At 39.5% G+C, this 22831-nt stretch overlaps 1 protein-coding gene across 1 annotated transcript; it reads right to left on the bottom strand.

Moving 5' to 3' along the window:
• Positions 1-479: 479 nt before the first annotated feature.
• TRMT1 (tRNA methyltransferase 1) lies at positions 480-17150 on the bottom strand. Its single transcript, XM_015815334.1, has 16 exons — positions 16818-17150; positions 15164-15219; positions 14390-14535; positions 9910-10097; positions 7636-7751; positions 6421-6533; positions 5978-6126; positions 5679-5762; positions 5145-5214; positions 4906-5040; positions 4395-4480; positions 3588-3696; positions 3106-3182; positions 2419-2538; positions 1777-1897; positions 480-655 (listed from the first exon to the last, which is right to left on the bottom strand). Exons 1-16 carry the CDS (start codon positions 17123-17125, stop codon positions 593-595), a joined length of 1941 nt encoding a protein of 646 aa, XP_015670820.1. The 5' UTR covers positions 17126-17150; the 3' UTR covers positions 480-592.
• Positions 17151-22831: the final 5681 nt, after the last annotated feature.

The following is a 22831-nucleotide window of genomic DNA, read 5'->3' as shown; positions in this document are numbered from 1 at the left end:
ATAAAATAACCAAGGTCAGCAACCACTAAGGACACTTAACTTGCTACTTCATTCTAGCTTTATTGGGAGACATACCGTCAACTTGAAAAGAGCAATGAATGGGCTTAGATAAGCAACGGGGGAGGGGGGAGAATAATTGTGGGACTCTTACCCTGAGATTTTGACCAGAACTATATGTATATGATGAAAGAAAACCATATAGCCTGAAACATAATATTTCTGCCAATCCTAGGAAGCTGCTTTACACCAAGTCATATCATTGCTCTCTGTTTTACCCAGAGTTACTCATCTTGCTTGCCAATAGCAATAAATATGTCACATAAAAATGTCTCAGCCCTGGGGTTTTCTGCATGCAGGCTGGTGCAGACAGATTTTAAAAAGTGGAAAGACAGCCAGCTGAAATGGTTCTTAGATAGTGTTAACCAGGGTTAACCCCCATCACTATTAAACAATCACAAACCCAAACATCATCAAAAGATAATAGTATTTAATTGGCGTGCGCATTTTGACAGTCATTAAAATATAAAGATCGCCTGTAAATGCAAAAATAAAAATCACACCAGGCATGCAGGACTCTTTTGTCACACTGCTGTCATGGTGTTTCACTCTGGGTCTCGTGAGAGTAGCAGCATTTGTCTCCCAATGTACAGTCACCCTGGGAAGGAAAATGGCATTCATTGGGAACAACTTAAGACATTTACATTATTGCACCTAGTCCAACCAATATTATTTATATAACTAGCTGATTGCTTTTTAACAAAAAAAACTGCCTGGATAACGCACTCAGCAACTCTGGGGAATGGACCATGCTGTCTTCACGCATTATCTTTAGTAGTCAAAAATAGCAGTGAGATTTTTCTTTGTGTGTCTATGGTCTGTATAGTCTTAATGTGCATCCACAAAGACTCAAATTTTTGCTGCTGCCTTAGGTCTGCCAAAACTGAGCAGTTTGGTAAAGTATCAAGCAAGCAGCACTTTAGCTTAGTAGACCATTTTAAACTCAGGAGCAGCCGAATCTATTTTCAGAGGATATCCTGGTACTTAATTGGAGTTGTCTGTCAATTATAACATTGGTTAAAATGGACTGGCTAGGTATGAAAGATTATTGGTTCTGGCTACCACCCTTAAGCTAGAGCAGATACTTCTTGCTCATTGGTATCTTTACTTATCTGTGGCTAAAAAAAACCCCAAAGCTTTGTGAATGTTTTCTGTTTCTAGGAGGCAAACTGCATGCCCCTGCAGTTTCCAGATCCCCTGTATCAGTGTTTCTCAACCTTGACAATTTTAAGGCATGTGGACTTCAACTCCCAGAATTCCACAGCCAGCAATGCTGGCTGTGGAATTCTGGCAGTTGAAGTCCACATGCCTTAAAATTGTCAAGGTTGAGAAACACTGCCCTGTATGGAGAAGAAAGCCCTCAATCTATTTTTTTCCCTTTCCCAGGAAGCTTAGACCCTGCACTGGTTCTAGATTAGTGCAGTCACCTGAAAAGCTGCTCTTGTAAAAGGTAATTTCCTTTCCCCATTTCCTTTAGATCCAGATGTTTCCATCTGTGCTATAACCCAACTATATCAACCCACTGATCCAATCCCATGCCCAAATGTTATGGAGGCCAAATGAAGCAAGGTGCCACGATCCTTTTCTGTCACATGCCAATCACATTTCTTCCTGGACCTGTGCTATCACAATAAAACTGAATCCAAAAATATGCTGCCCATTTCCTTTCATGAGCCTTTAATTAGCTTCTTATCATGCAGAGTAACCGTGGCCACTTACCTGCCGGAACCTTTTGCATGGAAAGTTTTTTAGCTGAGAGCCATCATCCCCTTCTGCGCACACTTTCCTCTTGTTTTGATGTAATTTTCTCTTTTCCTGCAGACAAGAGGAAATCCCGCCCCTAACCCAGAGAAATAATTAGGCATGAACCAAGACAGCTGCCCTTTTGTTTTAAAGGGACACCAAAAAGGCTTGTAACGGAAAAGTGCAGCAAACCCTGTAAAAACATTGAGCTGTGAGTGGCAAGACACCCACCCGCTTCTGCACCCAAGAGGACCGCCCTACATTCCTTCTACGATTAGGTTGCACCCAGCAAAGAGAAGTAATGGCAACATCAGCCAAGGGCCTGGGCTGTAACTATGATATGTGCCTAAGCTTTTTTATTTTCTGAGAAGGGAATCAAGATGCAGAGGAAGATACTAGAGGAAGATGCCTTTCCTTTTGCCACACAATCTTCCAAGACAAAAGTTCTACTAACAAGACTATAATTCACAGACCAAACAATACATCTAGCATCAGTTTTACAAAGAAACGACTGGGTTTTTTCCTTCAAATATCGTAGATTGTAATCCCAGAGGAGTTTTATATCTGGATGTTCCGATTTCCTCCCAGCGCCCCATGATTCCCTTTCAGTCCCTTTACCCTGCTTTTGCTCTCGCTTTAGGCCCCCAGAAGGGCTCGGGATTCATCTGGAACCGTCGGAGTCTCTGTTTTCGTGATTTAGGATTAGCATCTGCTCGGACAGTGAAGGACGCCTGCAACCTGTACAAAATGTATAGAAAATGAGAATAAGGGGCAGATTAGAGCACATGGTAGAATTCTAACCCCCATGGGAGCCTTTTTAGTAAGTTCTGCCAGTGGTAGGAGAGTTCAGTAGCTTACATTTTTCTCTGCAAAGAAACAGCTTCAAAATAACACTCTTGGGAGATTCTCCTCCCTCTACGGCCATCCTCTCTGTTGTGTGTGTGTGTGTGTGTGTGTGTGTGTGTGTGTGTATGTACAGTTAGAACAATTAACCAGTGGAACAACCTGGTGAATGCGCCAACACTGGAAGTATAGGGTTTCCTGCTTGAGCAGGGGGTTGGACTAGATGATCTCCAAGGTCCCTTCCAACTTTATTATTATTATTATTATTATTATTATTATTATTATTATTATTATTATTATTATTATTATTATTATATGTTTGTATGTATGTATGAAACTTTAGGTTTCCGCCTTCAAAACATCCAGGTTTTTAATATCCTGCACCTAAAGCAATTTGTTCCTCAGTTCAAAATCCACATTTGCTCATCTCAAGCCCAGTTCTACCATGTGACAATCACCTACTTGGGTTCCACGGAAAGGATGTGAGCAGCTGGGCTGTTCTCTGAAAGGCGCTCTCGTTTCACAGGGTTGAGCTGCTCCTGCAAGTGGGGAGGGGCAGAAGGAAGAGAAGGAAGAGCAGTTTAATCTTAAAAAAGGGCCTAAGAGGAAGAGCATAGACAAGAGCAAAGGCAACCAACCGTAGAAGGGATGTCTTGGAATTATTATTATTTTTTACAAATCTTTTAGGGCTACCTCACACTGAATCTTTATTAAAGCTTCAACAAAAAAAGCACGGGACGTACATGCAGGAAGAAATTAGTTTAAGCTGATTGGTTTTGCCTAAAAAACTAGAGGAGAAACCAGAAATTATCTCTGTGAGAAGCTTGATGCCTGGAATAGCCTTACAAGTTAGAGGCCTCCATAGCTGTTATACAGTGTCAATCGTTTTTATAAAGCCAGAAAAGAAAAACTGCCTTATCTGATAAAAGTAAGACCAGGCTCACCCAGCAGCGCATAATGTCCCAAAGCACAGATGATGGTGCATCTGTTTTGATAGCATTCTTGCAGGCGTGAGAAAGCGACACTTGGTGGCCAGCGTGAAGAAGAGCTGATCTGAAAAAGAATCCAGAGAAGGCTTATATTCAAACATGCCCTAACCTCCCTGAGGAAAAATATAAGCAGAACCCCCGACAACAACTGAGACAGGTCAACATTCTGTTTTAAGGCAGCAGAAAAACTGGCACAATCATCTAAACATGAGACTCCAATTGGGTCAAATCTATTTTTTTTCCTAAATTGTATATTCAAATTCTGTAGCTTATTTTTTTTACAGCTTCTTCTCTCCCATCCTCCGAAATGTACTCTTAGTATATCCTTAAAATCACATGACGTAGCGTGCTAGAGACCCTCAGAAGCCGTGTTTCCAAATCACCCAAATCAAAATTTATCCCTGAATCAACCGCAGCACCCTAGAGAAGGAATCTTTTAAACAGCATGTCTGTCAGGCAATGGGGCCTGAGCCATCCGCATGTGACGGCTATCCCGCTTGAGTTTGAAAAGATTCACAGATTCACAAGACTAGATAACTTGCTAAAAAAAAACAGCGAGGCTCTTAGCAAGCTCCCGATTAATATATCACTATTGTTAGGACTACCAGAAAAAACCCTATTCTCTCCTCAGTATCACAATGGCATTCAAACCGGCAAATGCAAGGAAATCCTACCTATCGCCACATTCACAGCCTATCTTAGGATATCCCTTTTTAAAGTTAAATACAAGATCTTGGTGCAAAATTAGTAAGTTCATCTTACCTGAACTGCAGTAGAGAAGGACTGTTAGAATGGATGGTTTTACTGAGTTTATCAAGGGTATAATAGAGAGGGACATCAGGTAGCTCCTACAAGCGGAGAAAAGCAGATTCTAATTATATAAGGAAATTTTCTAGTGAAGTTACAGAAGAGGCATATCTATTACTGTAACCATCTTTTAGCCACATTCTGCTTTCAACAATGATCCGTCCTGAAGGCACTTTTTAGGCTGACTAGAAGAGGTTCCCTTTTAGGTAAGCTTGTTCACTGTTACAATTATCTCATAAAAAAGATGTCAATGGGCTTGCCAGAACCCAGACCATGGCTTGAACATCGGTGCCTTGCAATGGGGAAGGCTGCCTAAAGTTGAACAGAGCAATGCTACCTGCAACACCTGGCGATCTACGGGCTAGCTCTCCACTATTTTACTACTTGATGACAGATTTTTTCTTCTGGGGGGCCGATCTGAAAAGAGTATCACCCTATTCCCTCTGCAAACAGCCATCCTCCTCACCTCCATCACCATGCTCAGGATGCCCTGAATCCGTTGACTTGTCTGAAAGCGGCCTGGGTTACTCTCAACCGCTGACAAGACCCGCTGGACAAAACCCAAATCGTGAAGGGATGCAGCCCACATGGGGCCAGCCAGCTGCAGGATAAGGAGGAAGAGGAAGAGGAGGAAATATCAGCTTGGAAAAAATCACTTCTCCAAGAACAGGTAAGCCACGAGGCTACACACTAATCCCAGCTCACCTGGTGATGCTGGTGACAATGTTCACAGGATGGACCTACAGGGGGGCCACAAGCAGCCTTATAGTTGAAGCTGTGGGGTTACACAGAAGAGAGGCAGATGCCATGAAGCCAAATCGTAACAACAGATGGGTCTGCTTCCTCCCTATTGATCAAAGGAGTGCTTTATGTTACAAGCACAGGTGGTCTGAAAGCCCAAGAGACTGAAGGCCAATGGCCCACAGGTCTCTCTTCGCTGGCAGAGTATAGATCCAGCATCAGAAACATCTGCTCAGAGTTAAGCCTCTGAATCCTCAGCAGCAACGTTTCGACTGGGGAAAAGAGTAGTCGATTTCTAATGCTGAGAGGCAGTAAACGAGAGGCCGTACTTCCCAGTAAGAATTTTTGTCTATCTAAGTTTCTGTCAAATTCGTTTTCCGCTATGACCAGTGCGGGAGAAAATATCTAGCAGGAAAAGAATGTATACACCAAAAATGGTTTAGGCAGCAGAATAAAGGAAACTGCTGCTATGCTGACAAAACTATAAAGAACTCTTACTTTTTTCCATCGCTGACCACCTTGCCAAGTCTCTGGATATGAAATGATCCACAGCCCACACAGTTATAAACCAAGGCCTGTTTGCTGCCGAGAGAGAGAAAAGAAGAGTTCCTAAGATGGGGCAAAGAAGGAGACGCCCAGGTATCGGCCTTGAGTCATGCCGGCTATACTGGACATCCTCTTTCTGAATGCAACAAATTGGGAACAGTTGGAAAGCAAGCAGGAGATCTGAGTGTTTTTCCTCCGCAGGGGAAACACAGCAGAAAAAGCGAAAAAACCATCTTGAGCCAAGTGCTCACCTCGCAGAAGCTTTGACCTTGGATGGTCCACTGAAAACGCGAACAAACACACGGATGTAAAAGTCCACACTGACAGACAACAGTGGAACAATATAGCGCTGGTAGCAGTTGGCACGAAGATCCAGGCTGTGCAGGATAATTCGCAGGGCCTGAAAGAAAAGGGATGGTACAGCAAGGGTTCCTTCTGCCTTTGGGCACTGGGCACAATACGGGTAACTTTTCAGAGGATATGTAAGACCTCTGCATATTCTTCATAGCACGTGATGTTCCCATTCCATTCTTTCCCAACCCCAGTATTGTAATACTTATAAGACCTTACTAGTTACCACCAGCTGTCCTTGCTAATTTGGGAAATATCGATTTCCTTTTGAGCATAACAACAGGGAGAAAAACATGGCCGTAGAAGATAAGCGTCTCGTTGCCTGGCACTCCCTCCTACTCACCATCTCATGACAGCAGGTGGTGCTGATGGACACGCCTCCATATTTGCTGTAACATGTTTCCCCCAATTTCCCAGCCAATACAGCCATGTCGGTGCATGTAACACATAGCAGACCTATTGGAGGCAAATTGTAGAAAACAATGCAGACCAACACTTCTCCCAAACATACCAAAGGAGCTAAGGGGGAACAGACAAGAAGAGTCGATGAGCGTGTGCCAAAGGCTTCGCTCTAGAAGCTGCCCCACAGCTGAGCCAGTGCAATTCTACTTCCTTCTCTCCAAAAGAGAGCTGCTCTTCCTACAGTTTCAGGCACAGAGAGGGAGCGATATAATTTTCCATTATGAAAAGACTTGGGCCTGACTCTATAGAGTCCTGGTTTTCTTCCTTTTACTCTGTAATGTTCACTCTGAGAGATCGTTCGGTCTAGTGCAGTGTTTCTCAACCTTGACAATTTTAAGGCATGTGGACTTCAACTCCCAGAATTCTACAGCCAGCATAGCTGGCTGTGGAATTCTGGGAGTTGAAGTTCACATGCCTTAAAATTGTCAAGGTTGAGAAACACTGGCTAGCGGTTAAGGCACCAGGCTAGAATCCAGGAGTTTGAATTCTAGTCCTGCCTTGGGCATAAAAACTGTCCGGGTGACTTTAGGCTAGTGACTCTCAGCCCAACCGCCTTCATATGGTTGTCGTTGTGTGGAAAATTGGAGGAAGGAGGAGTATTATGTATGCTAGTTACCCTGAGTTACTTACAAAGCAATAAAGGTGTGATGCAAATCAAATAAACAAACAAACAAACAAACAAATAATAATGGCTCAATCATTCTTGAACAGTTTGTATCCTCTGGAACATCACTACAATTTCCTACAGAGCAGGAGTCAAGTTATGGCTATAGATCAGGGGTTCTCAACCTTGGCAACTTTAAGACTTGTGGACTTCAACTCCCAGAATTCCTCAGCCAGCTTTGCTGGTTGAGGAATTCTGGGAGTTGAAGTCCACAAGTCTTAACGTTGCCAAGGTTGAGAACCTCTGCTATAGATACACCCCATTTTAGAAAACAAATATTGCAATACGAAATCCATGTTGTTATTTTAATTTGCCGTTAAAAAAGGTGGAAACCTTTATCAAGAAAACTCTGGAAAAAAACAGTATTCTAAGCAGCCCTTTTTCACTATTAATAACAATACCTAGAACTGGGGAAAAAAAGAACCAACTCACCTCCATTCCTCACACACTGAACCACAGCATCCAAGAAACCAGAAGGGCTGCCATATGGGTCCAGGTCAATAATATCAAAGAATTCTTTAGCTGCCTTTCTGCGATACAGCAGCATCCTGCACGAGAGAGAGAGACAGACAGACAGACAGAGACAGACAGACATGATTAGGCGTGGTACATCCAATAGCTAGAAAGGAAGAAGCAGGAAATTCTATGAAACAGTAGATGCCTGCTTCAGTTGAAAAGGAAGCTCAGTTAAGCCTTCTCTATGCTAAAGCGTTTGGTATCTGCAGAAAACTGTGCCTAAAATGGAGGATCAGCTATTTTCCCTGGCAGGCTGGCTGCTCGTATAGAGATTATTTTCATTATGAGGCATGCCCATGATATGATTCTAGATCAGCAAAAGATTAGGCCAATGAATACATATCTAATGCAAGTCAAAGAGTTTCTCCAACTTAATTCCATAGAAGAAGAGGGGAATAGACGGATAATTTGCTCAATGAAGAGAGGGTGTTTTAGCTGACACAAGCATAGAAAGAGATGGAAATTCAGAAAAATTAACGCCTTCGTGTATTCTTATTTTTTAAGCAATACATAGACATTGTGCCCTGAGGACAGACTGAAGAATGGGATAATTAGAAACGCAGCTGAAATACAGGACCTGCATATCGTCTCTATTCAGCAGTGATTCAGCTGTACTTCCCAAACCTACACAAGTGGCAATTCTGCCCCAAGTCATGATAATCTTCCTGAGTACCATATACCTATTATTATTAGCGTATGGTGTTGTTGCAGTAGCCAGGAGATCACAATGCTATTGCAGAGTTCTAGTTCGGCTTGCCAAGGTACCAGCCCTGGTATAGGAGACGCTTACGCGCTTCCCAAAGTGCGCCACAGGAGGGCGAAGTGGAGAGAGCAAGAGGAGCGGCTCTTCCTGCCCCCCTCCCTTCCCAGAGGTGCCCCTCCCAACAGGCACTGCAACCAAGAAGGTTCAAAGCCGTCAGAAATCTGACTACCTGTACAGAGCACCAGCTCCTCTCCCTACCGAAGTGGTACCTATTTATCTACTTGCAAAGAACATGCTTTTGAACTACTAGGTGGACAGAAGCTGAGGCGAGCAACAGATGCTCACCCTGCCACACAGTGCTTAAGCTCAAACCACAACAGAAGCCGAGACCATCTCCAGCATCATTAAGCCATTGAGTCACTGTGCTTCTTAGCTTACACCTGACTGGCCCTTTGTTGAGACCAAGGTTCATGCAGTGTGCAGATAAATATTGGCTTTCTCATTTATATCACGAGGTTTGTTATCATCTTTGGTTTGTTTGTTTTTTAAATTATTAGTTTTAATAGGGTTGGGGATAAAATGGGGTCAGGATTAGGATTGAGGTTTGGGTTAGGGTTGGGGTTTTTCCAGGTAACATTTTCAATATTTAGCAAACAGCATATTGTCTGGGTACATGTATTTAACTAACACAGTGTTTCTCAACCTTGACAATTTTAAGGCATGTGGACTTCAACTCCCAGAATTCCACTGGGAGTTGAAGTCCACATGCCTTAAAATTGTCAAGGTTGAGAAACACTGAACTAACAACATGTATTTAACTAACAATAATAGATATAATTAATTATCATAAACAGTATTAATTAATCACTCAGTAGCCTTCTTATTAATATATATTCAAAATTACATATCACATTCCTTTCTCTCTGACTTGTTTTTCTGTTATCATCTTTGTTAGCTGTCAGAAAACTACCGTAACTTAACACCACATAATCAATTATGACAGTGCAGGAAAAACATGAAGGCTAAATAGTATTCAAACTTTATAAATTCTCCCCACCTCATTTTGTACAACAGAATATTTACCTGATCATGTCAAAACAAAAGGATAGTACAAACTATTCTCAGTACAACAGGTTTTTTGTAAATGGCTTTTCTCATAGTTAGAACTAGCTCAAGACATAAAATAAAAACAATATTATCACTCCCCAAGGCTCACTGAACAAATGCTATTCATGCTATTCTATATTAAAGAATATAAGTCCGTCAAGTATTACAAAGTGCCTAAGGGAGTTTGCATGGATCTAATTTGCTCTTCCTTTTTTTTTTTTTACTCCCACTGTTACTATTAAAAACACTGTTGTACAAAAATCCTATTTCCTTTGCAAAGCAAGAGTTTATCTGCTACGCCTCAGGATGTTAAATGGTCAAAGGATCAAAAAAAAAAAAGAAAGAATTGCCATCCCTCTCCTGTATAGAAGTCTACTAACCGAGCATCTGACAAGCTTGGAGTCACCAGGTGCTCCACGCCATTGAGCTTAATGTTTTGGGTGATGAATTCAACAGCCTTAGAAGAATTATCATTAGCTACCACACTGTGAATGCCAGGCACTTCCTTTGCAAACCGGATGGAACGCAGTCCAGAAGCAGCCAGAGCCTCCAGCACTTTGAGTCCCTCCTGTAAAAGGCAGGAAAAAAGTTAAAGAAAAACTGGAAGAAATATTGCAACTAACTTTAAAAAGCTCAATATCTGACTTGAAACTATGTGAATCGTACCTGCTTCAACTTCCAAAGTGGCCCTGACAATTTCAAGAATATCAAACAGAAATGTTCAGAATGTGTCTTTCCCAAGTGTTTTACGGTGCTTGACCACTATCCCTGCGCAAAACAATTCAAAAGCTTGCATCATATCTTAAAGTGGACCCTTTGAATGCTTTAGCTTATGCTGAAATGAGCAACTATTCCAAAGTCCTAGATTCTTTACTTCAAAAGAATTATTAAAGAGGGTGATCACAGAGAGTGATCAGTCAAATCCCAGAAGTTGTAAGGTGTTAGAAAATTCTGTTTTATTATACAGAAATGATAGCAGATGATTATTATATAGCCATGCAGATTGGTAGCAGAGGATGGTTACATAGCCATACTGATTCAAATAAAGTGTACAGTGTACAATAACGGTTTTTCAACTGTCACAGGAAACTCTCCTCAGAACAAAAGGAATCACAGATTATAACCATAGATGCAAACTAAACACTGCCATCTACTGGCTGAATAATTCTGTAGTTGTTGCAATACAAAACACATTCTAACATGTATTCCAACACCCCCACTCAACAACTACTCCTTATAATAGTTCAATTTTGATCTTAGTTCTGTTTCCTGTTTCTTATGCTTCTTCTCCTCCTTTTTCTTCCTCTTCTTCTTGCTGTCCTGGAGGTCCACAGAGCTGGCACTGCTGCTGTGGCTTCAGCCCTGGCTCTCTGAAGAGTTGGCACTGGAACTGCTGAGGCTCTGGCTCCGGCTGGGCCTGGCTGGGGGACCAGGCTGCAATTTCTTTTGGATTCTCCTTCCCATCTCTGGGTTTTAATATTCGTGAGCAAAATAGGATAGACTTTTAGCTGGGATGCCTTTATTGCTTCTGGTGTATCTCCTGACTGAAACCTTTTGTGGCCTGGTTCTTCTTTTATTCCACTTGAATAGTCTTTCTCAGTTAATTTCTTTATTATAACAAGACTTCTGTGTCCAAGTCGTCTGTGCCATGAGTGAACACAATTTGAGTGTTTCTCTTTCTTGGCAGTATTAACTACCTGATTGCATTTCAGCTGATACAGTTTATCTGTCATTTTAGCCCTTGCAAGTACAATGTCCCCTTTTGTGATGATCCAACTATCCCCTTTAAAGGTCACTACATTGCCTTGTTTTGTGAGCTTCTACACTAAGTTTCCAGAGCTGGGAAATACAATACATTTTTCACAAGTATGTTTCTGGTGATACTCTGAGAAATAGGACAGTAAAGAAAACCCTCTCCTATTCCTTCTGATTCTATTACTTGCCCACTAGCTGTGGTGATTTTTTCTGTTTTACTCTGGTCAGGGTGAGTAAAAAAAATTCTGTCATTTGTCATGTAACTCGTAGCTCCTGAATCAACACACCCAGCTTTCAAAGATGAGGTGCAACTTTTGGACTGAAAAATATAATTATTATCTGAAGAAAAATCAGTTTCTTCACACTTTTGACTTTTGTAGTTTTTGCCTTCTAGCTGTCCAGATTCTGCAATCTGCTTTTAAATTACCCTTTCTTATTGCACACAAAGCATTCAAGTTTCTTGCTTCATTCGACTGTTTTTATTCCTATTGTTCGTCTTTAAAGCAGACTCTGCAACAGAAACATTGTCACTATTAATGCTTTCTGTTTTACGCTTATATCATCTATAAGCTTGCCCTTAACATATTCCAATGGTAGATTGTCATCTGGATGTGCATCAGACAAGCATAACTTTCTGATAAACCACTAAATAATAGTGCTGCACCATGAAAATCTTTTTATTTCTTCTCCTATACCTCTCAGGCATTCAACCATTTCCAAGGAATGCCTTATGTAATCCTTCCCACGTTTCCTGGCCTTTCATCAGCTTGGTTTGGTATAGCTTTCTAATCAAATATTTATTACTTAGATTAGCTCTTTCATGCACCTTTTGTAATCCTTCCCACATTTCTTCAGCAGTTTCACATTTACATATATATATGATTTGATCATCTTCTATGCTAAGAGAGCTTGTGCTCTCAGCTTTCTGATCTTCCTCTATCCATTCATCTGAAGGTTGTTCTGGCCTAGCTTCATTTATACATTTCCATGTACCTTCCCTGATTAGCAGCATTTTCATCTTGAGTTTCCAAGACTGGTAGATCTGGTTTGTCAGATTTGCAAATGAAAGCTTTGTCTCAGCTTTATTACTGGCCATTTTATTTTATTCTGTTGCAGTCTTCTTTCTGTTTCTGTATCTTGCACTTATTTGCTGTCGCTGGCTATGACTGGTTTGCTCTGTTCTGTGCTGAACTTTATATTTTCCTCTAATCTGGGCTTATACTGGGTTTATACTGGGTTGAAGCTGTGGGTACTGGGCCCATAGCCTGTTAGAAAATTCTGTTTTATTATATAGAAATGGTAGCAAAGGATTATTATATAGCCATACAGATTGGTAGCAGAGGATGGTTACATAGCCATACCGATCAAATAAAGTGTACAGTGTATAGTGCCCCATGCCTTGCTACTTAACAGTTTTTCAACTGTCACACAGGAAACTCTCCTCAGAACAAAAGGAACCATAGATTATAACCATAGATGCAAACTAAACAGTGCTGAATAATTCTGTAGTTGTTGCAATACAAAATACATTCTAACATGTATTCCAACATAAGGAATGGGTTATTTCATGCTTATATAGTTCATGCTGCAATGATATACCATGAAGAAAGCCTCTGATGCAGACCAGATTTATATTATATTACTCTGTAGACAGAGCTATGTCATTAGCTCAATGCTCTGGTCTGAAGATCCCAGCTCAGCCCAGCCACGAAGGAAAGGTTTTCTCTTCTCTCAGGCTATCAAAGCATCTCCCAAGGAGATGTGGTAAGCCCCCCTCTCCCAAGATTCAGGAAAAACCCATTCCTTCCCTCATGTTTTTACTATATTGTTTGTTAATTGTACTGTTTTTATTTTTATATTTTAAAATGCAAATATTATGGTAATATTGAATTATGGGATACAGATATAATAAAATATAATAAAACATAACGCTTGGAATGTAAAGCTTGATAGTCAGCACTGTGTAGGGAAGTTCAACTAAGTGACATCTGCAAAATCTTCTAACTGTCTCAAGTCAAATTAAGTGGTCATATAATGAGTAAACTAAATCATATCAGAATTTAATGTTTTCATGTGAAATCTCATCAAAGTGCTAACGTTTTTGTGGGAGGGTGTATGAGATTTAGGAGGGTGACATATTTTCATAAATGACTTTTATTTTGTTATATACTTGTTGTGTTCTATTTAAAAGAAAGCTATATGCCTTCCTAAGCTCCCTACAGGGAAAAGATAGATCTTGACTATGTAATATAGGTAGTCCTCGCTTACTGACTACTTCTTCAGCATATATTCAAAGTTACAACTATGCTGAAAAAATAACTTTATGGCCAATTTTACAACCTTTGCAGCACTCCTTAGTCATGCGATTGCCATTAGAGTCAATACGCATTCTCCTGTGCCTGACCTGTGAATTTTGTTTTCTCCCCTTGCAGTAGAGAGAGATTGGAAAGGATTGCATAGAGTAAGCTGTCTGCTCATGTACACATCAAAAGTGGCAGTTGGAACTGGGAGCTGCAGACATGCTATGCAAACAGCTTCTATATTATTTTTGCGCTATGCAAAGCACTTCAAAAAACCTTGCCAAGAAAACTGCAGAGACTAGTCTAGATAGTTGCCAGGGTCAAAAACTTGGGTTGGGTTGTTTTATTATTGCATTGATAGTTTATTTGGCTTTATACTTGTATGCCGCTGAGTCTCTGGATTGTGGGAGAAGTACAAACAATGAATGAATGAATGAATGAATAAGCAAGTAAGCAAACAATTTCCCACCAAGATCAGCCAAAGATTATGATAGCTGTGAATGATAGCAATAGCACTTATATACCACTCCAACAGTGCTTTTCAGCACCCTCTGAGCAGTTTACCATGTCAGCATATTGCCTCCAACAATCTGGGTCATCATTTTACCAACTTTGGAAGGATGAAAGGCTGAGTCAACCATGAGCCGGTCAGGATCGAACTCCTGGCAGTGGGCAGTTTACCTGCAGTTCTAACCATGCACCAATGATAGAAACTTTAAGTCAAATATATCTGGGCAACAATAGGCTGGTAATGGCCAATCCAATCCACCCTCAAAACCCCAATGTGAAAACATAGATACAATACCTGGCATACTTCACCCACTTCTGCAACTGAGGCAGTCTCCTCATCTGGAGTATCTTTATAATTCAGTTGTTCCAAGTTATCATCTTTTTCCTTTTCAGAGAGATCAACAATCACTTTAGATGCATTTTCTTCCCCAGGGACTGCAACTGGAGAAAAAAGATGGGGCAGTATCTTGTCTGTTTTTGGGTATCTTGTCTGAACAAATGCTCAATCTTCCTCCAAATATTCAACTCCTTTAAATGATGTTTTCTCCTACTATAAATACAACTGCAAGGCTGCCTCTTCTGTTTAATTTTGCCACTACTGAAAACCTGAACATACTTATAGGTATATGGAGAACCATACTGTCAAAAATCTATTTATAATTCCAATTATGTAAGTAAACTGCAGTTGCTCTTTTTTAAACTATAAAACAGAATCTTAGCTAAAAAGCAACAAGAACAAATTACAGAAGATTAAAACATTCTGTATTGTTATTCTCGGGACAATTCCTGAAAATTAAAAGTGGGTCTGCTTATTTCACTTCACAGCCATTAAAAAAACCCTTTTTCTAATAACCTGAGGGAGGAAATCAAAATGCTGCCTTGTTAAGTCCCAATTAAGTCTTTTTATTATTAAAAATGCATATACATTTTTTCTCTGCAGGCAGGAAAATAAATCCGTATTGTTACTACAAAACAATAAAAGTGAATATCTACATTTTGCTTCTTATACATCTCTTTTTTTCACCTGATGGACCTTAGATGGAATAGTGATGAAAGCATTGCCACTCACTCCTAATTCCTTTGGATGAGAGCTGCAGACGAGCAAATTCAGTAATAACGGCACACCTAAATGGGAGAAAAATGGCACATATTACAGAATTTAATGTGCCAGAATATACAAAAGATTAAATATCTACTGTGCATGCATACAGTCCTTTCAAGAATGCAGGACTTTTACAGAGGATCATTACATAATTCAGAATCCAAAACTATCAATCATTTCAAAAATTCTTTCAAGTAAAATGACAAATCAGCATCACTTCTTAGGTCTGAGAAGCACGAAGACAGGTAAGTTGTCTTCAACTGTATATATTTCTTCTTTCCTACCACTGTTTTCATATTGCTGGGAGTTGGGTGGCACATAATTTTAATAAATTTTTACATCCATATTACACCAATAGCTTTGAAAAGCAAGAGTGCAGAGAAGCAGATGTTTTATAGCTTAATATGTATTTATTCTGTATTAACTCAAAATATGTAATTTGCATCATTACTGCTAAATTAGACCAAATTCCGGGAATTTTTATAAAATGCACATAAGCATCAAGTACTACGTAGTCTACCAGAAATTGATTTCTGATCTATTGTTTGCTTACCTTAGTAACATAACAGCACACTTTTTTCCTTGTTATGCAGCATAAAACATCAATTTCCCTGATATATAGCATTACATACTTATGAAACTACTTCAATGAATGAAATATCCCACAAGCCTTGCAGTAATTAAAAAATAAAGAATGACTTTCACTTTCCAATTTTACATATACATTTTTCTCCACTAAAAATGAACTCCATAGATTGCAATGTTGCACTAATAACGTTACGTTGAAATCACTTGCTCAGCACATTAGTTCAGAACTCTTAGTATTTATCTACAAGAACTCTTTGAATCTCATTGCATTGCTCAAAGTTCCACACATGTAGTAAATTATATGTTTGAAAATACACTTACTAAATGAACATTTTCCCACATTGTTCCTTTTACATTATGATTACAGACTGTCATATTAATAAAAATTACACTGGAAAGTGAAAAAAATACAACACAAAAACCTACTTGGAGCTTGCTAAAGCTATGCACTCTGACAACATCTAAACAAACCCATTATCTACTATTTGATAGCCATTGGGGTTCTCCTTTCAGAAAAGGAATACAAAGAAAAATGAACCTCAAGGACTCCTACAGCCTGATCAGTCCATGAAATGGAACACTAAATCACTTTTACAAAGAAGATCTTTAAGTAGGGAAAAGTTAGAGTAGATATGCTTGAATACATAGCCAGTCCCCTTGAGGATTCCTGTGGCAATAAATAGCAGTTCCTCCCAAAAGTTTTTAGAAAGTGAAAAGATATAGACAGAACCCCTTTGCTAATGAAAATGATCTTAAGACAAGGAAGATAGAACCTAATGAAATATACGCTCTGAAGCTAATCACAGGAGAACATCTCTTCTTTCTCAGGTAAAGATAATATTTTCATAATAAAGCTAACTCCAAATTAATTCCAACTTGTTACTCCAACTGTATCCTCTTTCCCCACCACCACCACACAAAAAAATCCCAAAGGGATAAACTCTCCTATCATTACTTCATTCCAATTTCATTCATTCATCCAATTTCTGCAAAAAATCGAACAGCTTGTGAAGTCACCCCATTCTCTACTTACGTAAGGTCTCTGTTGAACTCTTGGACAGGGTTATAGAACACTTCATTGGCATTTGGGAAAATCATTTTTGCTTTTCCTTCTGTGATTACTTTCTCACCATTTTCTGCTGGCTCACCGCTACCACTTGTACTCACTGTAGGTGACTGAGCCATGTTTTGCTCCAGATTATAGATTTCTGTTTCCATGTCTTGATTCCGATTACCCTCCATGCCTTTGTTAAAAGATTGATTTCTGACTGAAATTGCAGTTACAGTTGCTTCATTCCTATATGAAGCCAAGGCAAGTCTCAACCAAATCCTCAGACACATTTATTTGTCATCAGTTTTTTAAAACTATTTTCTGAAAAGAAAAGAAAAATTATTTTACTGCAAATACCCTGAATTTCCAAACATTTATAATTCAGCATTCCTGCTCTAAATTTAGACACAGCCCAAGAATAGAGTATCTCATATTACACTCACCTACTGTAACACTTATTATCCCAGTGAACTTAACTGTGATTCATTTAACAGTTTAATCAATCCAATTTTCTAGGTTTGCATTACACATCAAACCATAAATTAATTTTACAGCCTAGACCTCTGCAACACATAGGCTAAAATGGATAATCCATGGATTTATGCATCATGTACATATAGTCTTGCCCAATGCACAGCCATGTCAGGTAGAACAACGTTTTTCAAACTGTTCCTTACAACTCTAGGGTTGTGAGAGAGCTTAAAGGTAAAAAAAAGTTCACTTCCCAGGAGCATATATAGCAAGTTTTCTAAGATAAGATAAGATAACCTTAATTGTCATTTTTTACTGTGGGCACAATGACACACATCAAAAATGAAATTTTGTTGCCCGCTCTCAAAGTAAACACATACATGACACACACCTAAACATACTATATACAACATATACATACTATATACAGCATATGTATAGACCTACACCCCTACATATACATAACATATGAATATTAAACACTGTCTATCTTGAATATATAACGGAAGGAGGAAGCTTGAGAGTTCACAAGGTTTATACTGCATGGAACGAAACTGTGGCTGAATCTGGATGTTCTGCTTCAGATACCACGGAGCCTCCTCCCAGAAGGTCACAAGGAAAAGAGGTTGTGAAGAGGGTGGGTAGTGTCCCAGACAATTTTACGGACCCTGCTCAAGCAACACTTCTGTACTATGTCCTGGATGGGAGGGAGGGAAGGTACAACAGAAATGGGGCTTATCAATTAATACGCCAAAGCCCATCTCCAAGAGATGCTCATGACAACTCATTAATTTGCCTCTTGAGCAAGAGTTCCAGATTATTTTAAAACTAATGGATTCTATGGCCTGAACAAATCCTGAAATACAGATTGGGGGGGGGGGGGAGAGAGAAACATGATTCTACAGTGGCAAACTTTCTCACTGAATTTTATAATTTTTATATAAATAAGGGCACGTTTTGTTTGTACCTCTTCTTCTGCAGAGAAATGATCTTAAACTTATTTTTGCAAGACTATTTCTCAATTCCAGTTTAGAGAAATACTATCAGTACTGGTGATTAGAAACAGTAATGACCAACAGAAAATGATTGAGGCACACAACCTTCCCCCATCTCAGAGACGGGGCCTGGGCATTTAACTGTTGCCTTTTGAGAAACATTAAATTTTATCTTAACATCAAGAATCTTAATTGTAACTGCAATAGCATAGAAATAAGTAAAATAAAATAATTTTAACTATTATTTGACACTTACTCTACAGCCAACGTGTAATTTTCAATGAACTGTAGACTAGCATTACTTCTCCGCAAGTCTTCGCACGCAGCTGCAAATACGGGGAGGTGAGGCAGCTGGAGGGCTGAAATCTGGGTTCTCTGATGGAGGCAACACCGACCTCGAACTGTTTTTGCTGTTATCTGGATCAAGCCATACGTCAGGCAAAGGATAAGGAGTTGAACTATAAAAGTCTTTCCGGGCGGGGAAAGGGGGGGGGATTAAAGAAAGGCCCACGATATAAGCTCCCCTATGTATAGCACAACCAATCAGAACTAATGTCCACGTTCCTCCCCACAGCTTATACCGTCAGCGCCATATTGAAAGTGACTGGGAAAAGATCAGCTGATATCCTTCCAGCCAATAGAACCGTGGCAGCGGACGGGTCGCCTAGAGTGTCAAAAAAAGAAAAGAAAAATGCCACTTTGCCCTAACGAAGCAGGTGGGAGAGTACAGCGTTTTCCAAACTGTTCGCCTGTTTCAAAACGTCGCCTCGGATCACATCTGCGAGCCTGCTGCAGCTTATTGTTTTATGCCAAACGAACAATTGCAGTAAACGGCGATAAAAAGCGGCATGATTATGATTAAGATTCAAGTACATTGCAGTTTCGCACGATTCTTCGTTGCAGAGAATAAAATGTATGTATTGGAGCGTCCTGTATATGTCGATTAAAAAACAAGACCTCTTGCTTTCAGCATCACTTCTTCTTAAGTAAATAGGTATAGGATACAACCTCTGAATAAACCAACGTGGACTTAGTTTGAAAGACTTCAATGTAACATCTCTGCGAAACTCTTGCAGCAAGTTATATAAAAGCAATAAGACCTAATAGCTTTCCTGACCTATATGTTTTCCAAGAATTCTGATTATCTGGAAAATATCTCTATGGTTGTTAAATGTTGGGTACTGCAGAAGTGCACAAGGTTTCGAATCTTCTCAAAGATGGTTCACATCAAAATTGCCTTCCTGGAAATTTACATATTAGATGCAGAATATAAGCAGACCTCATATCTCTGAACATAATAATTATGTGTAATTCATATTTGAAGATGAAAAGGTCAGTTTACATTCCAATTCCAAAGAAAGGCAATGCCAAAGAATGTTCAAACTATCGCACCATTGCACTCATTTCACATGCTAGTAAAGTTGTGCTTAAAATCTACAGGCTACACTCCAGCAGTATGTGGATCGAGAACTACCAGAAGTACAGGCAGGATTTCGAAGAGGCAGAGGAACTAGAGATCAAATTGCCAACATACGCTGGATCATGGAGAAAGCTAGGGATTTCCAGAAAAACATTTACTTCTGCTTCATTGACTATGCTAAAGCCTTTGATTGTGTGGATAACAACAAATTGTGGCAAGCTCTTAAAAAGATGGGAGTACCAGACCATCTTATTTGTCTCTTAAGAAACCTATATGTGGGTCAAGAAGCAACAGTGAGAACTGGACACGGAACCACTGATTGATTCAAAATTGGGAAAGGAGTCCAGCAAGGCTGTATACTGTCGCCCTGCCTATTTAACTTATATGCAGAGCACATCATGAGAAAGGCAGGGCTAGATGAATCAAAAGTTGGAATTAAGATTGCAGGGAGAAATATCAACAACCTAAGAGTGAAGAGGAACTAAAGAGCCTCTTGATGCGGGTGAAAAAGGAGAGTGCAAAAGTTGGCTTGAAACTCAACACTAAGAAAACCAAAATCATGGCATCCGGCCCTCTCAATTCCTGGCAAATAGATGGGGAAGAAATGGAGGTAGTGACAGATTTTATTTTCCTGGGCTCCAAGATCACCGCAGATGGGGACTGCAGCCAAGAAATTAAAAGATGCTTGCTCCTGGGGAAGAAAGCTATGGCAAATCTAGACAGCAGACTAAAAAGCAGAGACATCACCCTGCCAACAAAAGTGCGTATAGTCAAGGCCATGGTTTTCCCAGTTGCAATGTATGGATGTGGAAGTTGGACCATAAGAAAGGCTGAACGCCAAAGAATTGAGGCCTTTGAACTATGATGCTGGAGAAGACTCCTGCGAGTCCCTTGGACTGCAAGGCATTCAAACCGGTCAGTCCTAGAAGAGATCAACCCCGACTGCTCTTTAGAAGGCCAGATCCTGAAGTTGAAACTCAAATACTTTGGCCACCTAATGAGAAGGAAGGACTCACTGGAGAAGGGCCTAATGCTGGGAAAGATTGAGGGCAATAGAAGAAGGGGACGACGGAGAATGAGGTGGCTGGATGGAGTCACTAAAGCAGTAGGCGTGACTTAACTAGACCCCAGAAGATGATAGAGGACAGGAAGACCTGGAGGAACATTGTCCATGGGGTCGCGATGGGTCGGACACGACTTCGCAATTAACAACAACAAATGAAAAGGTTTTTTCCTATCTATACTCTCTTTTTACAACCCTGTAATCCCTATTCAGGGGAGTTGAGGCACATGGATGGACCTGAGCATTTATTGGCCAGATGCCTTTCCTGATGCCTACTGGGAGTTTGCAGCATATATTTTTTCTTTGCACCCTAGGAGAGAAACATCTGCTGCTACCTAGGATTGAACTCTCAACCTTCCAAGTTGTCAGCAAGCGTATTCACCACTAGGGCACCACGCCGCTCTTTTTTTTCTATCTATACTGATTTACATTAATTATGTTCTACTGTTCAATATAATCATGGAATGCATCTTTTGAAGTAAATATATATTTTCAGGGTCACTTATTATATATTACTAACATGAGATTTGCTTGAGCTAACCAATACTAGATTAACAACTGAACATGCTTTGCGTGAAAAAGAAACAAGTTTCATCCTCAGAATTCAGCTAGTCATTGACTATGTGTGTGTGCAATACATCATGCCATAAACTAGACAACTACTTTTCAGCATAAAATATTTGATGAAGTTATGACTTATCTGTGGTTTAACATGTTTTATCAATCCATAAGACTGAATAAAACATGATTATAGGAAAGTATGTCATGTGAACACAAATAACACTGAGCTAGATGGACCATTTTTGTGATTTAGTGGTTGGATTCATGAATCACACTAAGCCAAAATAACCCTTGCCATTTCTGTAGCATATTGTATGAGCCTAAATGTTGTTTATTTGTAGCTCATGATTTATGGCTTAATGTGTTATATTATATATACTCCTAGAAAACAGGCAATATTCAAAATAGATTTTTCTCTTGAACACAGAGAAGATAACATTTTAATAGGCTGTATTCACACAACATTCTGAACCATAAACTACCCAACAATATTATAGTTTAGCATGTTGTGCAACCCAGTGTGATTGATAGCTCAGTGCATAGGATAAACTCAGAAAAATGATTACATAAGCTATGTGCACTAAACCATAAGCAAGAATATTTTGCAAACATAGTAAACATAAATGAGCTTTCATAACTCTGACTTAATTACTGTAAAATTGCAGGTTTCCCAAATGCATGTAGACCATACAAACATCTTTTTCAGCAATTACAAATTCACAATTTCTTACACCCTGCAGCCATATTCTATACACAAGTGAGGTGGGAGGCAGGTGAACAAGAAAAGCACCACAAAATTCAGGGAATGTCCCTCAGGCAATGAAAGCCAGTGCTCTGATAGAAATCAGTGGCTCAAAATTATAGGCAAATGATTTAGACTTCTGATCCCCTGAAATGTGCATAAAAAGATCCCATGAATGGGAACTTTGCCTAAAAGGTATTTGACAATATACTTCTATGTAATTAATGTAAGACTTCTTTATGCAATATATTTGCACAGGCTATCCACATGTAATGCAAAAGAGCAGAGATACATTACTTAGCCTCATTCCATTCTTCCCACCCTCAAATATTCATGTATTCATTTCAACATCTAGAGAAGAAAAAGCTGTATGCATGAATATGGACATGATTGTTATTCCATGTATGCCCCACTGCATATGTTATAGAAATATGTTTCATTACCAGAGGAGAGGATACAAAGAAATTTAAGAAGAATGTTTTTGCAATTTTAGAAAGTTTGGGACTCGTTTCACTATTAAGATTCTTACTTAAATAAAGCTGAAAATTTTCAAAATAGAGAAACTATTCTCATCACTATTTTAAAAGGATCAAGGCACATAAATATTTTGAAATGGGTGAACTGAAATTATGTTTTGGTTTTGTACAACTCCATAATTTAAGAAGTAAAACATAAATCCAAAATGAAAAAATTGATAAATATTTTAATATTGACAAAAACAAATTTGTCCCAGCAGATTTAAAA

Source organism: Protobothrops mucrosquamatus, unplaced genomic scaffold (assembly GCF_001527695.2).
Source record: "Protobothrops mucrosquamatus isolate PMUCROS unplaced genomic scaffold, P.Mucros_1.0 scaffold336, whole genome shotgun sequence".
NCBI classification, from domain to species: Eukaryota; Metazoa; Chordata; class Lepidosauria; order Squamata; family Viperidae; genus Protobothrops; species Protobothrops mucrosquamatus.
This window is presented reverse-complemented; position numbering and strand designations above follow the sequence as displayed.

Excerpts from the sequence above, each read along its gene's own strand:
- TRMT1 (XM_015815334.1), bottom strand. The coding sequence starts at position 17,125 with ATGTGTCTGAGGATTTGGTTGAGACTTGCCTTGGCTTCATATAGGAAT. Across the intron at positions 10,098-14,389 it reads AAGTGGGTGAAGTATGCCAG|GAGGGACTCAAAGTGCTGGA; the intron begins GTATTGTATCTA and ends TGCCTTTTACAG. Across the intron at positions 3,697-4,394 it reads CCTTCTCTACTGCAGTTCAG|ATCAGCTCTTCTTCACGCTG; the intron begins GTAAGATGAACT and ends ATTCTTTTTCAG.